This window comes from Ictidomys tridecemlineatus, chromosome 2 (assembly GCF_052094955.1).
Source record: "Ictidomys tridecemlineatus isolate mIctTri1 chromosome 2, mIctTri1.hap1, whole genome shotgun sequence".
In the NCBI taxonomy this organism is placed as follows: Eukaryota; Metazoa; Chordata; class Mammalia; order Rodentia; family Sciuridae; genus Ictidomys; species Ictidomys tridecemlineatus.
The window spans coordinates 129826570-129838831 of record NC_135478.1 but is presented as its reverse complement, the minus strand read 5'-3'; the positions used below and the strand labels follow the sequence as shown (position 1 = coordinate 129838831).

The following is a 12262-nucleotide window of genomic DNA, read 5'->3' as shown; positions in this document are numbered from 1 at the left end:
GCTGAGTGGAGTGGGTATGAAGGTAGGATACTGGGGGAAGGTAAGGAGAAGGGGAACTTCCCAGGTGGGAAGAGGCAGGTCAGAGGCCTCAGGTTATGGCCAGGTCAAGAACAAGGAGCCAGCCAATAAGGCAGCCACAGAGCAGCTAGGTGGGATATCACAAAGCAATCAGGTACAAGGTCTTGGAGCCACCCTGGTAGGAGGCCCAAGTTGCCAGAGCCAAGGTGGCATTGACACGAGATCCTCTGGTGCCAGTGTCCAGATACCATGAACCCTTTGTTCTGCCAGAAGACAGAGGAACCCCTTTCAGGTTGGGCTAGGCTGAGTCAGACACAGTTGATTAGATGTGATTTGCTTGAAAGACCCCATTCTCTGGAAATTGAGCATTACACCATCATTTCCTGTCCTTTAACAGTTAATAAATAAAATGCATACTGACTAATGCCAGTGATTGGCAACATTTTATGAAACAGTCTCTCAGAATTTCCTAGAACTACAAAAATAATGGTCCCTAGAAACTGAAACTGTGGACACCTTCAGTGACTCAAGACCAATGAAGCAAAAGTCAAGTCCTCAAAATGAGACAGAGCTCCTTGCAAAAACCCCCAGGTCCTGTGCTTCCAGAGCAGCTGAATTTTGGCTTTCTTCAGAAGTCCCCCAGGTAGGGGGCTTCATCCCTAATTTCCAGAGAAAGACACCAAGCCTCAGGTCACAAGGCTAAAAAAAAACAAGGCAGTCAGAATTCAGACCCGTGTCTGTGATCTACTCCCCCTCTTTTACAGTTCCTCAAAATTTTAGGGGCTGCTTCTGATAGCTACACCTCCCAAACTGCTCTATCTGATCCCACCAAAGCAAACACTCACACAGCTGTTATTCTCATTGTAAGGTTGGCATTTGTTTCGATTTTCAAGGCCTCGCATTCTCCAGTGTCCTTACTCTCTCATCACAACCTGGCTGCGAAGGTCAGAATACATCTACTCCCCCTACCGAGCCCCTGCAGGCTAACATCCCATCAATGCGTTATGGCGGGGGCAAAGGTAGAAGACTTCAGCCAACAAATACACTTGCTGGAATTATTGTTCAAGCAATGGGGGTCTGCAAGGAATCTTCTTCCTCAGGTGAGAATTTGTCTGCAGTCACAGGGATCAAGGGCAAAAGTAAGTCCCCAAGGGCACCTCAGTAATTCAAGCTCAAACAAAACACACTTGCAGCTACATCCTGTGCTCACTGATGGCTTCCCATCCTCCTATGTGACCCATCACAGTGCCTGATGGCTTCCCATCCTCCTATGTGACCCATCACAGTGTCGTGACAAGGCACCCTCACTTTACAAACAGTCTTTGAGGCACATGCGTCTGGCCTGAGACACATGCAAACACTGGGGCTCACCTTCACCACCTGCCACAACTTCTGGACTCCTGCCTATTAAACAGATCATTGCTGACAAATAGGTTACTGCCATACCGCCCAATAAAGTGGCAAATAGGTGTGGATTCATTTCAGGGATGTGTGGAGGCCTCCTTTATTTGCTGTAACCCAATACAGAAGGACAACTGACAATTTAGAGAAAACAAACAGACAGATTTTTAAACTACAGTATTTATTTAAGACAAATGCGTTATCTCAAAAGAATATTTGCATTATACAGTCATGCATCGCTTCACCACCGGGATATGCATCAAGTGGTTTCATCATTGTGTGAAAATCAAAGAGTGTGCTTACACAACTGAGACGGCTACAACCTCACTTGGTGGCATAATCTCAAGGGACCACCGTCATGGATGTGGTCCTTTATTGACCAAAATGACATTATGTAATTCCCTTTTGTTGAGGCAGGGCTGGTAAATCCTGCACAAACACAGCTTAAACTTAAGCCACACTAGAGAGCAAATCTGTCATCATCAGGTGAAACTTACACTCTTAACCAGACAAGCCAACATGGTCCTGCCAATCTGGCCACATGTCACAACTGGCTTCAAAACCCTCGGTCTCTCCCATGATGATGAATGCAGTGGCTTCTGCAGTACCAGCTGGGTTCTACCAAAGATCCCACACCAAGACTGTGCAAGAAGCAGTCCCTGATGGAGCAAGGCCCAGAGCAGCCAGTGGCTGGTGTCACTGGGTGCCTGTGCTTCTTTAGCTAACAGTGGTGCAGTCCTGCTGGTCACCTCATAGTCCAAGGAAACTCCCAATGTCACAGTCAATGCCACTGTTGGGGACTCAGACTTTGCACTTAAAAACATTAATTCTTAATCAAAGGATAATTGCTTGTGTGTATATAAAAAGCAACACTCCTGAGTGAACCTGGAGCACAGGAGAAGGCTTCCCATGGTAGGAATTCCCACCTGGAAGAATGGTCCCCATTAGGAACTCAGCCAGAGGTATAAACATACCTTTAATGAAGTAAAATGGGTAGAATGAAGAAAAACCAAAGATCAGTCAGGCAGCCTATCCAGAAAGGAATCTTATGGGAAGAGGAACAAAAGTGCCTACCAAAAGAACATTTAAAGGTGCTTAATGGTTCTTCTGACACCAGCAAAAACTTGCAAAGATAAGATCTGGAATAAGAGCAATGCCTATCAATAAGTAAATGGATAAATAAACAGTGGTACCTTCAGAAAACAGAATATTATTAAGTGCTAAAAAAAATGAGCTATTTAAGAAAGAAATGAGATCATTTAAGGAAAGTTAAATGTATATTACTAAGTGAAAAAAGCCAATCTAAAAAGATTCCATGCTGTTGTATGATTTCATCTACATTCTGGAAAAGACCAAATAATGGAGACACTAAAGAGATCAGTGATTACCAGAGGCTGGGGTCAAGAAGGAGTGATTAGGCAGAGCACAGAGGATTTTTAGCTCAAACTGTTCTATATGATACACTGAGGTGGATACATTTTATTATGCATTTGTCCAAACCCACAGAAAAACAACACCCAGAGTAAACCTTAAGTAAACTCCCAGCTTTGGATAATAATGTGTCAATATGGGTTCATCAATTGTAACAAATGGGGATGTTGGGACGTGGGAGAGGCTGTGCCCAGAAAAGAACACAAGAGCTCTCTGTACTTTCCCCTGAAGTTGGCTCTTAACCTGCAATTGCTCTAATATAACCTCAATTAATTTTAAAAACAATCTTAAAAGACAGTTGCCAAACATTAAAACACATAAGCACACAAACACACACACTTTTGGCAAAGGTGGAGGTCACCATCCTCTGGCAGAACTAGATTCGCACTTGGCCCTAAGTGCTGCAACCGGAATCTCCCATGGACAGTGAGCTGCCTCTGGCCTAGCTCAGTGTCCTGCTTAGAGCAGCACCCAGGAAATGTTTGTTGAATTGATGGCTTAAAAATTAACCACCTCCACCTGTGCCACACAGTGGGGAGCCAGGAGGGTGGAGGCCAGGTAAACATTTGCTGAGGTGGCAGCATGGTCTGTCCTAGGGCCACATGCTCTGGCAGGGCCCTCCCTGGCCCTCAGGGGGAAGAACAATTCTTCAGTCCTGGCTGTCACCTTCAAGATGGTCCAGAAAAGGACCTTTCAGAAGACTATGTGTGAGGAAATGACAGACACATCTCTAATGCTCAGCACACAGCTGCCACCTCTCAGCTGGCCTCGATGACTTATGTCTCCAAGCACACATTACAAGCCAATCACAGGACGAACATCAGATGCAAACCTCCTGTTCCCCTAAAGCATCCTGCTGAATTGATTGCCCATCCCACCTTCAGATGAACAGGCTGAGCCTCAGGGAGGTTATGTCAGCCAAAGTCACAGAAGGCATAATGGGGGCTGGGAAAGTGATAAATACAAACAACACAAGAAGTCTGTGCTCATGGGAAAATAGCCTTGCTATTTTTATGAAAAATTTTCTCAGTCCCTCCTTTTTCATTATCAAGTCAGTAAAACTGGATCTTTTGTTCCTAGGGAAAGATTCGGGAGCCCTATAAACAAAGCCTACCACTTAACTCCCTTTGGGGATGGCAAGATGCACATGCTGATCTGAAACGGCGCATCCCTGAGTGCCCAGTTGGCTCCTTCACAATTGCATGTGGCTCTCCAGCCTGATGCAGTGGGCTAAGAGATGGCAGCCCCACAAGGCCTACCTCCAGATCCTCAGTACCTGGCATTGAGCAAAACAGAGCCTGGCAAGTGGCATTCTATAGACTGAAGCTCTGGGACCTGGGGATGGTGGATCTGGGCATATATAACGGGGCAGAGAAGGGCCAGAAGTTCAACACACAGCAAAGCAACAGCTCACCCCAGCCTCCTTCTTGTGCATGCCTCAGAACTCCCAGGTGAAAGGAACATGAGACTCAGAAACACACAGCACAGGACAAGGAACACTTGATAAACAGCTAAGGAAGAGGAGTGAGATGTCTTTGCCCAGGGTCTCTGGAGAGGGCTGAGCATCTCAGAAATGGTGTCACCAATAAAAAATGCACAAAGTCAGGCAGCTGAGGCTGGGCCAGGCAGCTGAGGCCCCTTTGAGCCCAGATGGCTGGAGGCTGGGCCTAATTCCTGAACTAAAGCAGGTGCTGAGTACAAGGACCTCACACTGTTCCATGTGCACTCTCCAGCTCTGTGAACTCTCAGGTACAGCCTCCTTGTGAGGGTCTTAAGTTGACAAAGCAGTGATCTGAAGGTCTGTTAAGCTCTGATGATTTAGGATTACACTTAATCCCCTAAACAAAGTGCACCTCTAAGGAGCAGAAGAGTGATGGTGTGGGAGATAGAAGCCAATGCCCCAGACATTCATAGGGTGCAAAGATGGGATCTCCATGTCATGTCCACAGAACCCCATCTTCTTCACGTCATGGGGACAGCCCCCAGCACCTCTTCCGCCTTCTCTCTTACCAACATCTGCCTTCCTAAAATTGCTGTATCTCTCCTACTTCCTTTATTACTCGTGCAAATGAGTCAACTGACAGCAAGAAAAAAAAAAGGTCATGAGACTCAAATAATTCAAGTGGCTCAAATGAACAAGTATTGCATCTCAGGAAGAAAAACCTTTGAGATTCAAATGATCAAGTGATGTTACGTAGATGAGTTGACGTCTCTAGAATTTATATAGCTAATACTATCATGATTGACAGCTAATTATTTTATGTGTATTATAGGGAAGTATTATTCACCTATTTTACACATAAAGAAACTGAGGATTAGGGCCTATTCTAGTGCACTGGGGTTGCTTTGACAAGATGCCATAGACTGGGCACTTGAACAACAGGAATTTACTGCTTACTGTTGCAGACTCTGGGACATCCATGATCAAGGAGTCTGCAGATTTGGTGTCAGACGAGGACCTGCTTTCAAGTTCATAGATGGCACATTCTCAATGTGTGTCACATGGTAGAAAGGGCAAGAACTCTGCAGCCTCTTTTATAAGGGAACTAATTCCATGCATGAGGGCTCTACCCACCTAATCACCTCCAGAGGCCCCACCTCTTCATACTACCACTTAGGGGATTGGGTTTCAGCATAAGAACAGGAGGGTCATAGACATTCGGAAACTGATTTCAGCCAAAAGTTCTGTAGGGGATGTAAGTTCCGGTCTCTGCCTCCATCTGCTCATGAACCTTATGTCCTGGACTGAGGGACACACTTTCCCTTGGCTCAGGAAGTGAGTAACCTCAATCCTTCTAAGAGTTCCAGCTATGGCTCAGTCTCCCTGCTGGGCCTCCCACTCATGACTTGGTCACCACCTCTGCAGGATAATCTATGTCCTCAGTGCTAGTGGGGCACCACAGGCCTGTATAGAGCCGGTGACAGTGGCAAGGATGGCACATATCAATCATGGCAGTCAGTTCCACCACACACCAACTACACATTCCAGGGAACATGCTGAACCCTGAGCCTCAGGACCACTCAAGGCACACAGAAGTATAGAGCACACACCGTCACCCCATCTGTAAGAGGTCAGACCCAAGCCCACATTCTCAACCAAAACTTCACAATCTCCCAGAATATCTGAGGACAATCTGAGTTCAAGAAGCCTGCACCACAATACATGTACCCACAGAAACGACAAGCCCAAAACCCAAACATGATTTATATACACACAGAAATCAAGGACCCAAAACCCAAATGCAATTTATATACACACAGTAATCAAGGACCCAGAAAACACTAATATGATGTGTATACATACAGTAATCAAAGATCCAAAAACTAAGTGTAATAATGTGGGGAAGACCACATTCTAGTTCCTGGAAGACCAAGCTGCTTCCCCAGACACTGAGCTCTGCAGGAGCCACTGAGAAATTTACAGCCCTCGTATCCCCAACAACAATGGCATTATATTTTTGGAATGAGAAAATGCTTTGTTATCTCTGGTGGCTTTCTCTCCTGTTGTTCAAAGCTGTATTATCCAAAAAAAAAAAAAAAAAAGATATGGATACATTTCCCCCGCTACCGGAATTTGATAGGAATAAAGGTTTATCCATTCCTTAGCAAGCTGCGAATTGCTGTGGTTAGAAATGTCATAATCAGGGGCTGGGGATGTGGCTCAAGCGCCTGGCATGCGTGCAGCCCGAGTTCGATCCTCAGCACCACATACAAAACAAAGATGTTGTGTCCGCCGATGATTAAAGAATAAATATTTTAAAAGTTCTCTCTCTCTCTCTCTCTCTCTCTCTCTCTCTCTCTCTCTCTCTGTCCCCTCTCACTCTCTCTTTTAAAAAAAAGAAATGTCATAATCAGTGATACCTAAGGCTGTTGGAATATTCTTTGAACCCACGAATTCAACCTATTAAATAGCCAGAAATGGAAGAAACAGTTGTAGGTTCATTTCTGCAGCCCCAGTCAGGGTAGCCAGCCAATAAGAAATTCAGATGAAGGTGGTGGTGACAGAACAAATAGCTCACCCCTTCTCCCTTGGTGACAAGACACAAGTTACAAGGACAGATGTCACCACAAAGGAAACCCCAGAGGAGAGGGGCAAGTTTAAATCATCTGAGGGGAAGGGAACCTCTCCAGTCTGAGATATACCCCATGGGTGAGATGCCCCCCACTTACCAATGCATTCAAAAGCACTGCTGCCACACGATTCCTTAGACTGAAGGGGTGCCGTACCCCTGAATGAAGCCTGTCTGTAGGCAAAAAGACCTACAATAAACCATGGTCAGAAATCGATCAGCCTAGCAGTGTATGTGAACGTGAAATGCTCACCCTGGCTGGAAAGGGGAAGCCTTCTCCAGACCAGGGCGGAAAGAGAGAGCAGAACTGCTCCCTGTGCCCCCATGAGGCGGGGAAAGTACCCATGTGACCTCTGGGAAGAAGAATCGAAGGGAAGGACAGAGGGGCTGCTGGTCTGTGGCTGGGTAAGAAGTGTACCATAGCACTCAGCCACCCTCTCTTCTTCTGCAAGTGGCCAAAACTCTGCATAAAGAAACATTTTAAAAGAAGTCATTTTGGGGCTGGGGGATGTGGCTCAAGCGGTAGTGCGCTCGCCTGGCATTCGTGCGGTCTGGGTTCCATCCTCAGCACCACATACAAACAAAAGATGTTGTGTCCGCCGAAAAAACTAAAAAATATTTAAAAAATCTCTCTCTCTCTCTCTCTCTCTCTCTCTCTCTCTCTCTCTCTCTCTCTCAAAAAAAAAAAAAAATATTTATCTTTCAAAATAGTACTAGACCAGTCTAGTTCTTCCAACTTGTATGGACGGATGCACATGCCGATATGCGTAGTTTAGTGTGCATATGTGTGTTTGTGCATGTGACCACAAATGTGTTTGTGCATGTGTGAGTGTATAAATGTGCATGTTTGTACATGTGGCTGTTTGTGTGTAGACAGGGTAGAGAAAACTAGCCCTCTGGTCCTCACATGGAGAGAATGCACATTAGAACTAGTTCACGGTATCCTGAAGTCAGCTTCATTCATAGCCTTCAGGATGGGACACTTGGACAGGGTAGGAATTCTCTAGAACAGCTGACCCATGAGGTCCACAAGAGCAGCAAAATCCCAAGACCTTAAAATCCTATTTCACCAAGCACAGTGGCACATACCTGTAGTCCCAATGACTTGGGAGACTGAGGCAGGAGGATTTCAAGTAAAAAACCAGCCTCAGCAACTTAGTGAGGTCCTAAGCAACTTAGCAAGATATTGTCTCAAAATAAAAAATAAAAACAGGGCTGGGGAGGTGGCCCAATGGTTAAGAGCCCCTGGGTTCAACCCCTGGTACTAAAACCAAAAAACAAAATAAAACCTATTTCCCTTGATCTGTAGCCACGAGGCAGCCTTCCAGGACCGCCAACACCCCCAAAGGTGAGGCTTGACTGTCAACAGAGACCGCATTTGAGATGTACAGCACATCTAGGAAATCTGGAGGTGCCAGCTCATGACACAGGATAAAATCACAAGCTCCTTCCTCAGTGTCCCCCATTTTCAGGCCACCTTCATTCACCTCTCATCACAGAACCAAGTGTGACCCGACACAGCCAGGTTTCTAGCAGTCACTCAGCAATTAAACCTCTACAGAGACATGAAAGCTCAGTGTAAGTACCTCCTACTCCATGGTTACTACATTTTCATGAAAACTGAAAAACAAAACCAACCTGTGCATAACCACCCTCAAAAAGAGCCAGAAAAGACTTTAAGGCTACGTGTAGACTCTGAGCCCTGTCTATTCCCACCCGCTCACTGCCCCAGGAAGCCTCCTGCCAACATAGGGATCATCTGTCACTGAAAAGGAGCTGGTGGTACGGCAGGAGAAAAATCACCGAATTCTTATCTGAAATCAAATTCTTAAGAACTATTTTCTAGAACTCAAAACGTGGATTTCAAAGCTCTTCAGTTTATTCTGGAGATGAAATGCATACACCCCATCGAGAAGTATTCACAAGCCATCTCTCTTTGCTCCTTTCTGTGGCCATGGTCCAAAGAGCCCCCCCCTTCTCTGCCTATCATTCAGTGAAGGCCAGCTCTACCACCAAAAGTCCCATGGGAAAGTCATGGAATGCTTACCTGGGCTTCACATTTCTTGTGGCAGGAATACTTGCAGGCTGGAGAAAAAAATAAAAAGAAAAAGAATGTGAGTGTGTTAAGCAATCGGAGCAGCGATAACTTTCTAATTCTCCAAATTCTCTCACTCCTGGAAAAAGTCCAGCACAAGAGACTTCTGAGCAGCCTCTCTCAGGGAGTTTGTGCACGTAGGACCCATGGCAGAATTTAGACAGAAATTGGTGAGGAAGTGGCATGTAAAAATTGAGTGATGAGCATGGCGGTGTGGCTCAGTGGCAGACTGCATGCTTAGCATTCACAAGGTCCTGAATGCAGTCCCCAGCACCAAAATCAAACAGAAAGAACCAGGTTACAACGCCTGTCTGCTAGCAACAGCTAGATGGCCCAAGCAGAAACTTCTTGAGCAGAGTTACAAGCATATTGTATTTTCAAGGGGTGTGTTCAGCCAAGTTAGATCCCTCCAGAAGAAAGGCAGAGAATCTGAGCAATAAAAAGCATTCACGCATGCCTAGAAATGATCGCTGATCTCTGAATAAAAGAAAAGAAACTCGAAAACGCCCCCCAAGCATTCAGATTGGAGCCTTTACATGAGTGAGAAAGTCACGCATTTGGATTCCACACTGCTTCCACTTCCGGACAACCTAAGAAGGACTGTCAGAATAAATTCATGTCTAAATTCCTACAGGGGAATCCTTCAACAGGGGCCATTGTGTGAAGGGAGTGAGGCCTGTGTCATGGGAGGCCCTAACAATGCAGATGTAGGGCTGGAACCAATGCGGATTTCACAGGCCCTCCCGCCCAGAGGCTGCAGCTGGGCTGCTGAGGCATAAAAGCCAGAGGAGCAGCTCCACAGGGGCTAGGAGCAGGCTGCCCTGGCAGAGGCAGCAGGACAGAGAGACACTCGGAAATGAAGTGGATGTGTGAGCCATCCCAGTACAGCTGCCCTGGGGAGTTCCTGGGAGATATCACATACATTCCCTCACTTCCCCCAAGTCTGCCAGCATACCAGGAGCATCTGACTGGGGTTTCCTATCCAGACTCTGCCTGCATCAGCTATGTTGACCTGAGCAAGTCCCAGAACCTCTCTGAGCCTCTGCTTCCTCTCACAGAGCTATCATTGTGTCAAACAGAATCCTTCACGGGACCCTGCTTTGAAACTGCAAAGTTTATACATGGAAGTAAATGGAGCCTAAACAACAAGTCTTCAGAGGTCAGAAAGACAAGCCCAAAAACCCAGTTTGGAGCTTTGAAGTACCTGAGAGCTTAGGAAATTCTTGACTCTCTATCTTGCCACTCTGCCAACTATAAAATACTGAAATCATAAAGGTTCATGTAGGGTTGAAGAAGGAGAGGACAGAAAAGTTGCTTGCCCAGGGCTGGCAGTGAGTGAACTCCATTAGTCATTAGGTTGTTATCTTTGCAAGATCTATTTTTGGAACTGTCATTCTATGCCTCCTAGGTTTGTGAAAGTATTAACCAAAACAAATATGTATTCTTCATCTTCTAATGGACACAACAAGCAAAGGGGACTAGATATTTTCTAACTAAGACAGACTTCCACTGCAAACAAGGGGCCATTCATGCAAAATTAAAAGTGCAAACAGAAACCAGCCAGAAGAAGGCAGCGAGGACTGAGGTAAGGAGAAGGCAGGTAAGACCTCAGGACTCTGGGTAAGTGAGAATCAGCAGAGATGCAGGTAAAGAAATTTCCTGCACACACACACACACACACACACACACACACACACACACACATACACAGGCCCAGCAGCACATGACTGGACCACAACATCAAGTAGTGGTCAGCCTTTGAGACAGCCTCAATAATCCAGGTGCCTCTGGCACAATGAATCATTGCTGGTCTGTGTGACAATGCAGATGGCACAGGAGGAAGTTGTGACTTCTCAGGCCAAAAGGCATCACAGCCTCTGCCCTGGCAGAGCCAGACACCATGTAGTGAGGACACTCAAGAAGCCCTATGAAGAGGCCCACATGGAGAGGAACTGAGGCCTCCCACCAACAGCCAGCACGGAGCCAGCCCCAGCCTACCAGCCATAGGAGTACTCAGCGCGGAAGCATGGAGGCTCCAGCCTTGGTCAAGGGGCAGATGAAATACCTCTCAAGAGAACCAGAGCCAGAACTGCCCAGCCACATGAGTCCCAAATTCCTGAAAAAGGGGTGCCCATTACTCATTCCCTTTTGCTCTCTCAGAGTCTTAATCAACTTTTTTCTGTTGAAATTATCAAATCTTCTCCCAAGTTTAAGGACAGAGTTCCTCACACTCTGGGGTTCAGCTTCATCTATAAGACGGTTATGGAGAGGACCAGCTAAAGTCAGTACATGTAAAATGTGTAGAAGAGTATTGGCAGGGAGCCTTGTCAGTACTATTATAAGCCTGCAGATTCCATTTAAATAGCTTAATTCCCTTCTATATCTCCTCCTCCTCCTCCTCGTGGCAGTCTCTCCATTAACAATCTCTCTGGCTTCTAGATGCTGAGCATCTGAAAATCCATAACCTTCTGCCCAGTGCCAAGCTCAAGGGTCTCCTGGATGTTATTTCAGCCGCCACAGACCTCACTCTCCATGCATCCTTCATGAGACCTTGTAATCATGGTACCTGGAGCTCTCGTTCCATGAGAGCCCTAGCTGCCTCCATAACAACCTGGCACCTTCTCTTCCATTGTTCACTGGTCCCGTGCTGAGTGAGCCACCTTTCCCAGTGGGCCCAGGACCCTCTGCCACTCCCTACCCATCCAGAGAGATGATATGCTCAAAGAAACACCCAGCATCTCTTGAAAACCATTATGCATTTGCTATGTAACAGAAGATTTTAGAGTTTTTTTACTTCTTTGATGTGTGATATACTGGCCACTGTGCACTCACTGCCCCATTCCTCCTCACTCACAGAGTTTTATTTAGTCTAGCCTTTTTCCACCAACCTTGTGTGAGTCACAGAAGGGTCACCCTAGATGAAGGGTTACATCCTGCCAGATCTAGGCCAGTGGTTCTCATAGGAGCTCTGAGGACTCTGAGGTGCCCAAGACCTGTCAGGGGCTGATGAGGTAAAAAACTATTTTCACAGTTACATACTAAGATGTTTCTGCCTTTTCTCTCGGGGTAACAGGGCAAATAAAATTGCTAGTACCTTCACAGACACGTAGGCAAGAGCAAGGTGTACTACTGGCCATTCTACTCCTCACTGCTGTGCACTCACCATGTAAAACACATGCCATTTTCACTTTAAGAGTATCCTTAAAATTTCTAATTTTAGGGGCTGGGGATGTGGCTCAAGCGGTAG

General features: G+C 46.1%; 1 protein-coding gene across 8 annotated transcripts in view; it reads right to left on the bottom strand.

The window, feature by feature from the left end:
* Tns3 (tensin 3) overlaps positions 1-12262 on the bottom strand; it is a 266681-nt gene that overhangs the window by 189253 nt on the left and 65166 nt on the right. For all 8 annotated transcript variants that reach the window (XM_078039777.1, XM_078039776.1, XM_078039770.1 and 5 more), the window contains one exon: positions 8968-9005. Coding sequence is in view for 4 of the 8 variants with exons in the window: in XM_078039770.1 (XP_077895896.1) it covers positions 8968-9005 (38 nt within the window). In the remaining 4 variants the exon portion in view is untranslated. The remainder of the gene's footprint in view (positions 1-8967; positions 9006-12262) is intronic.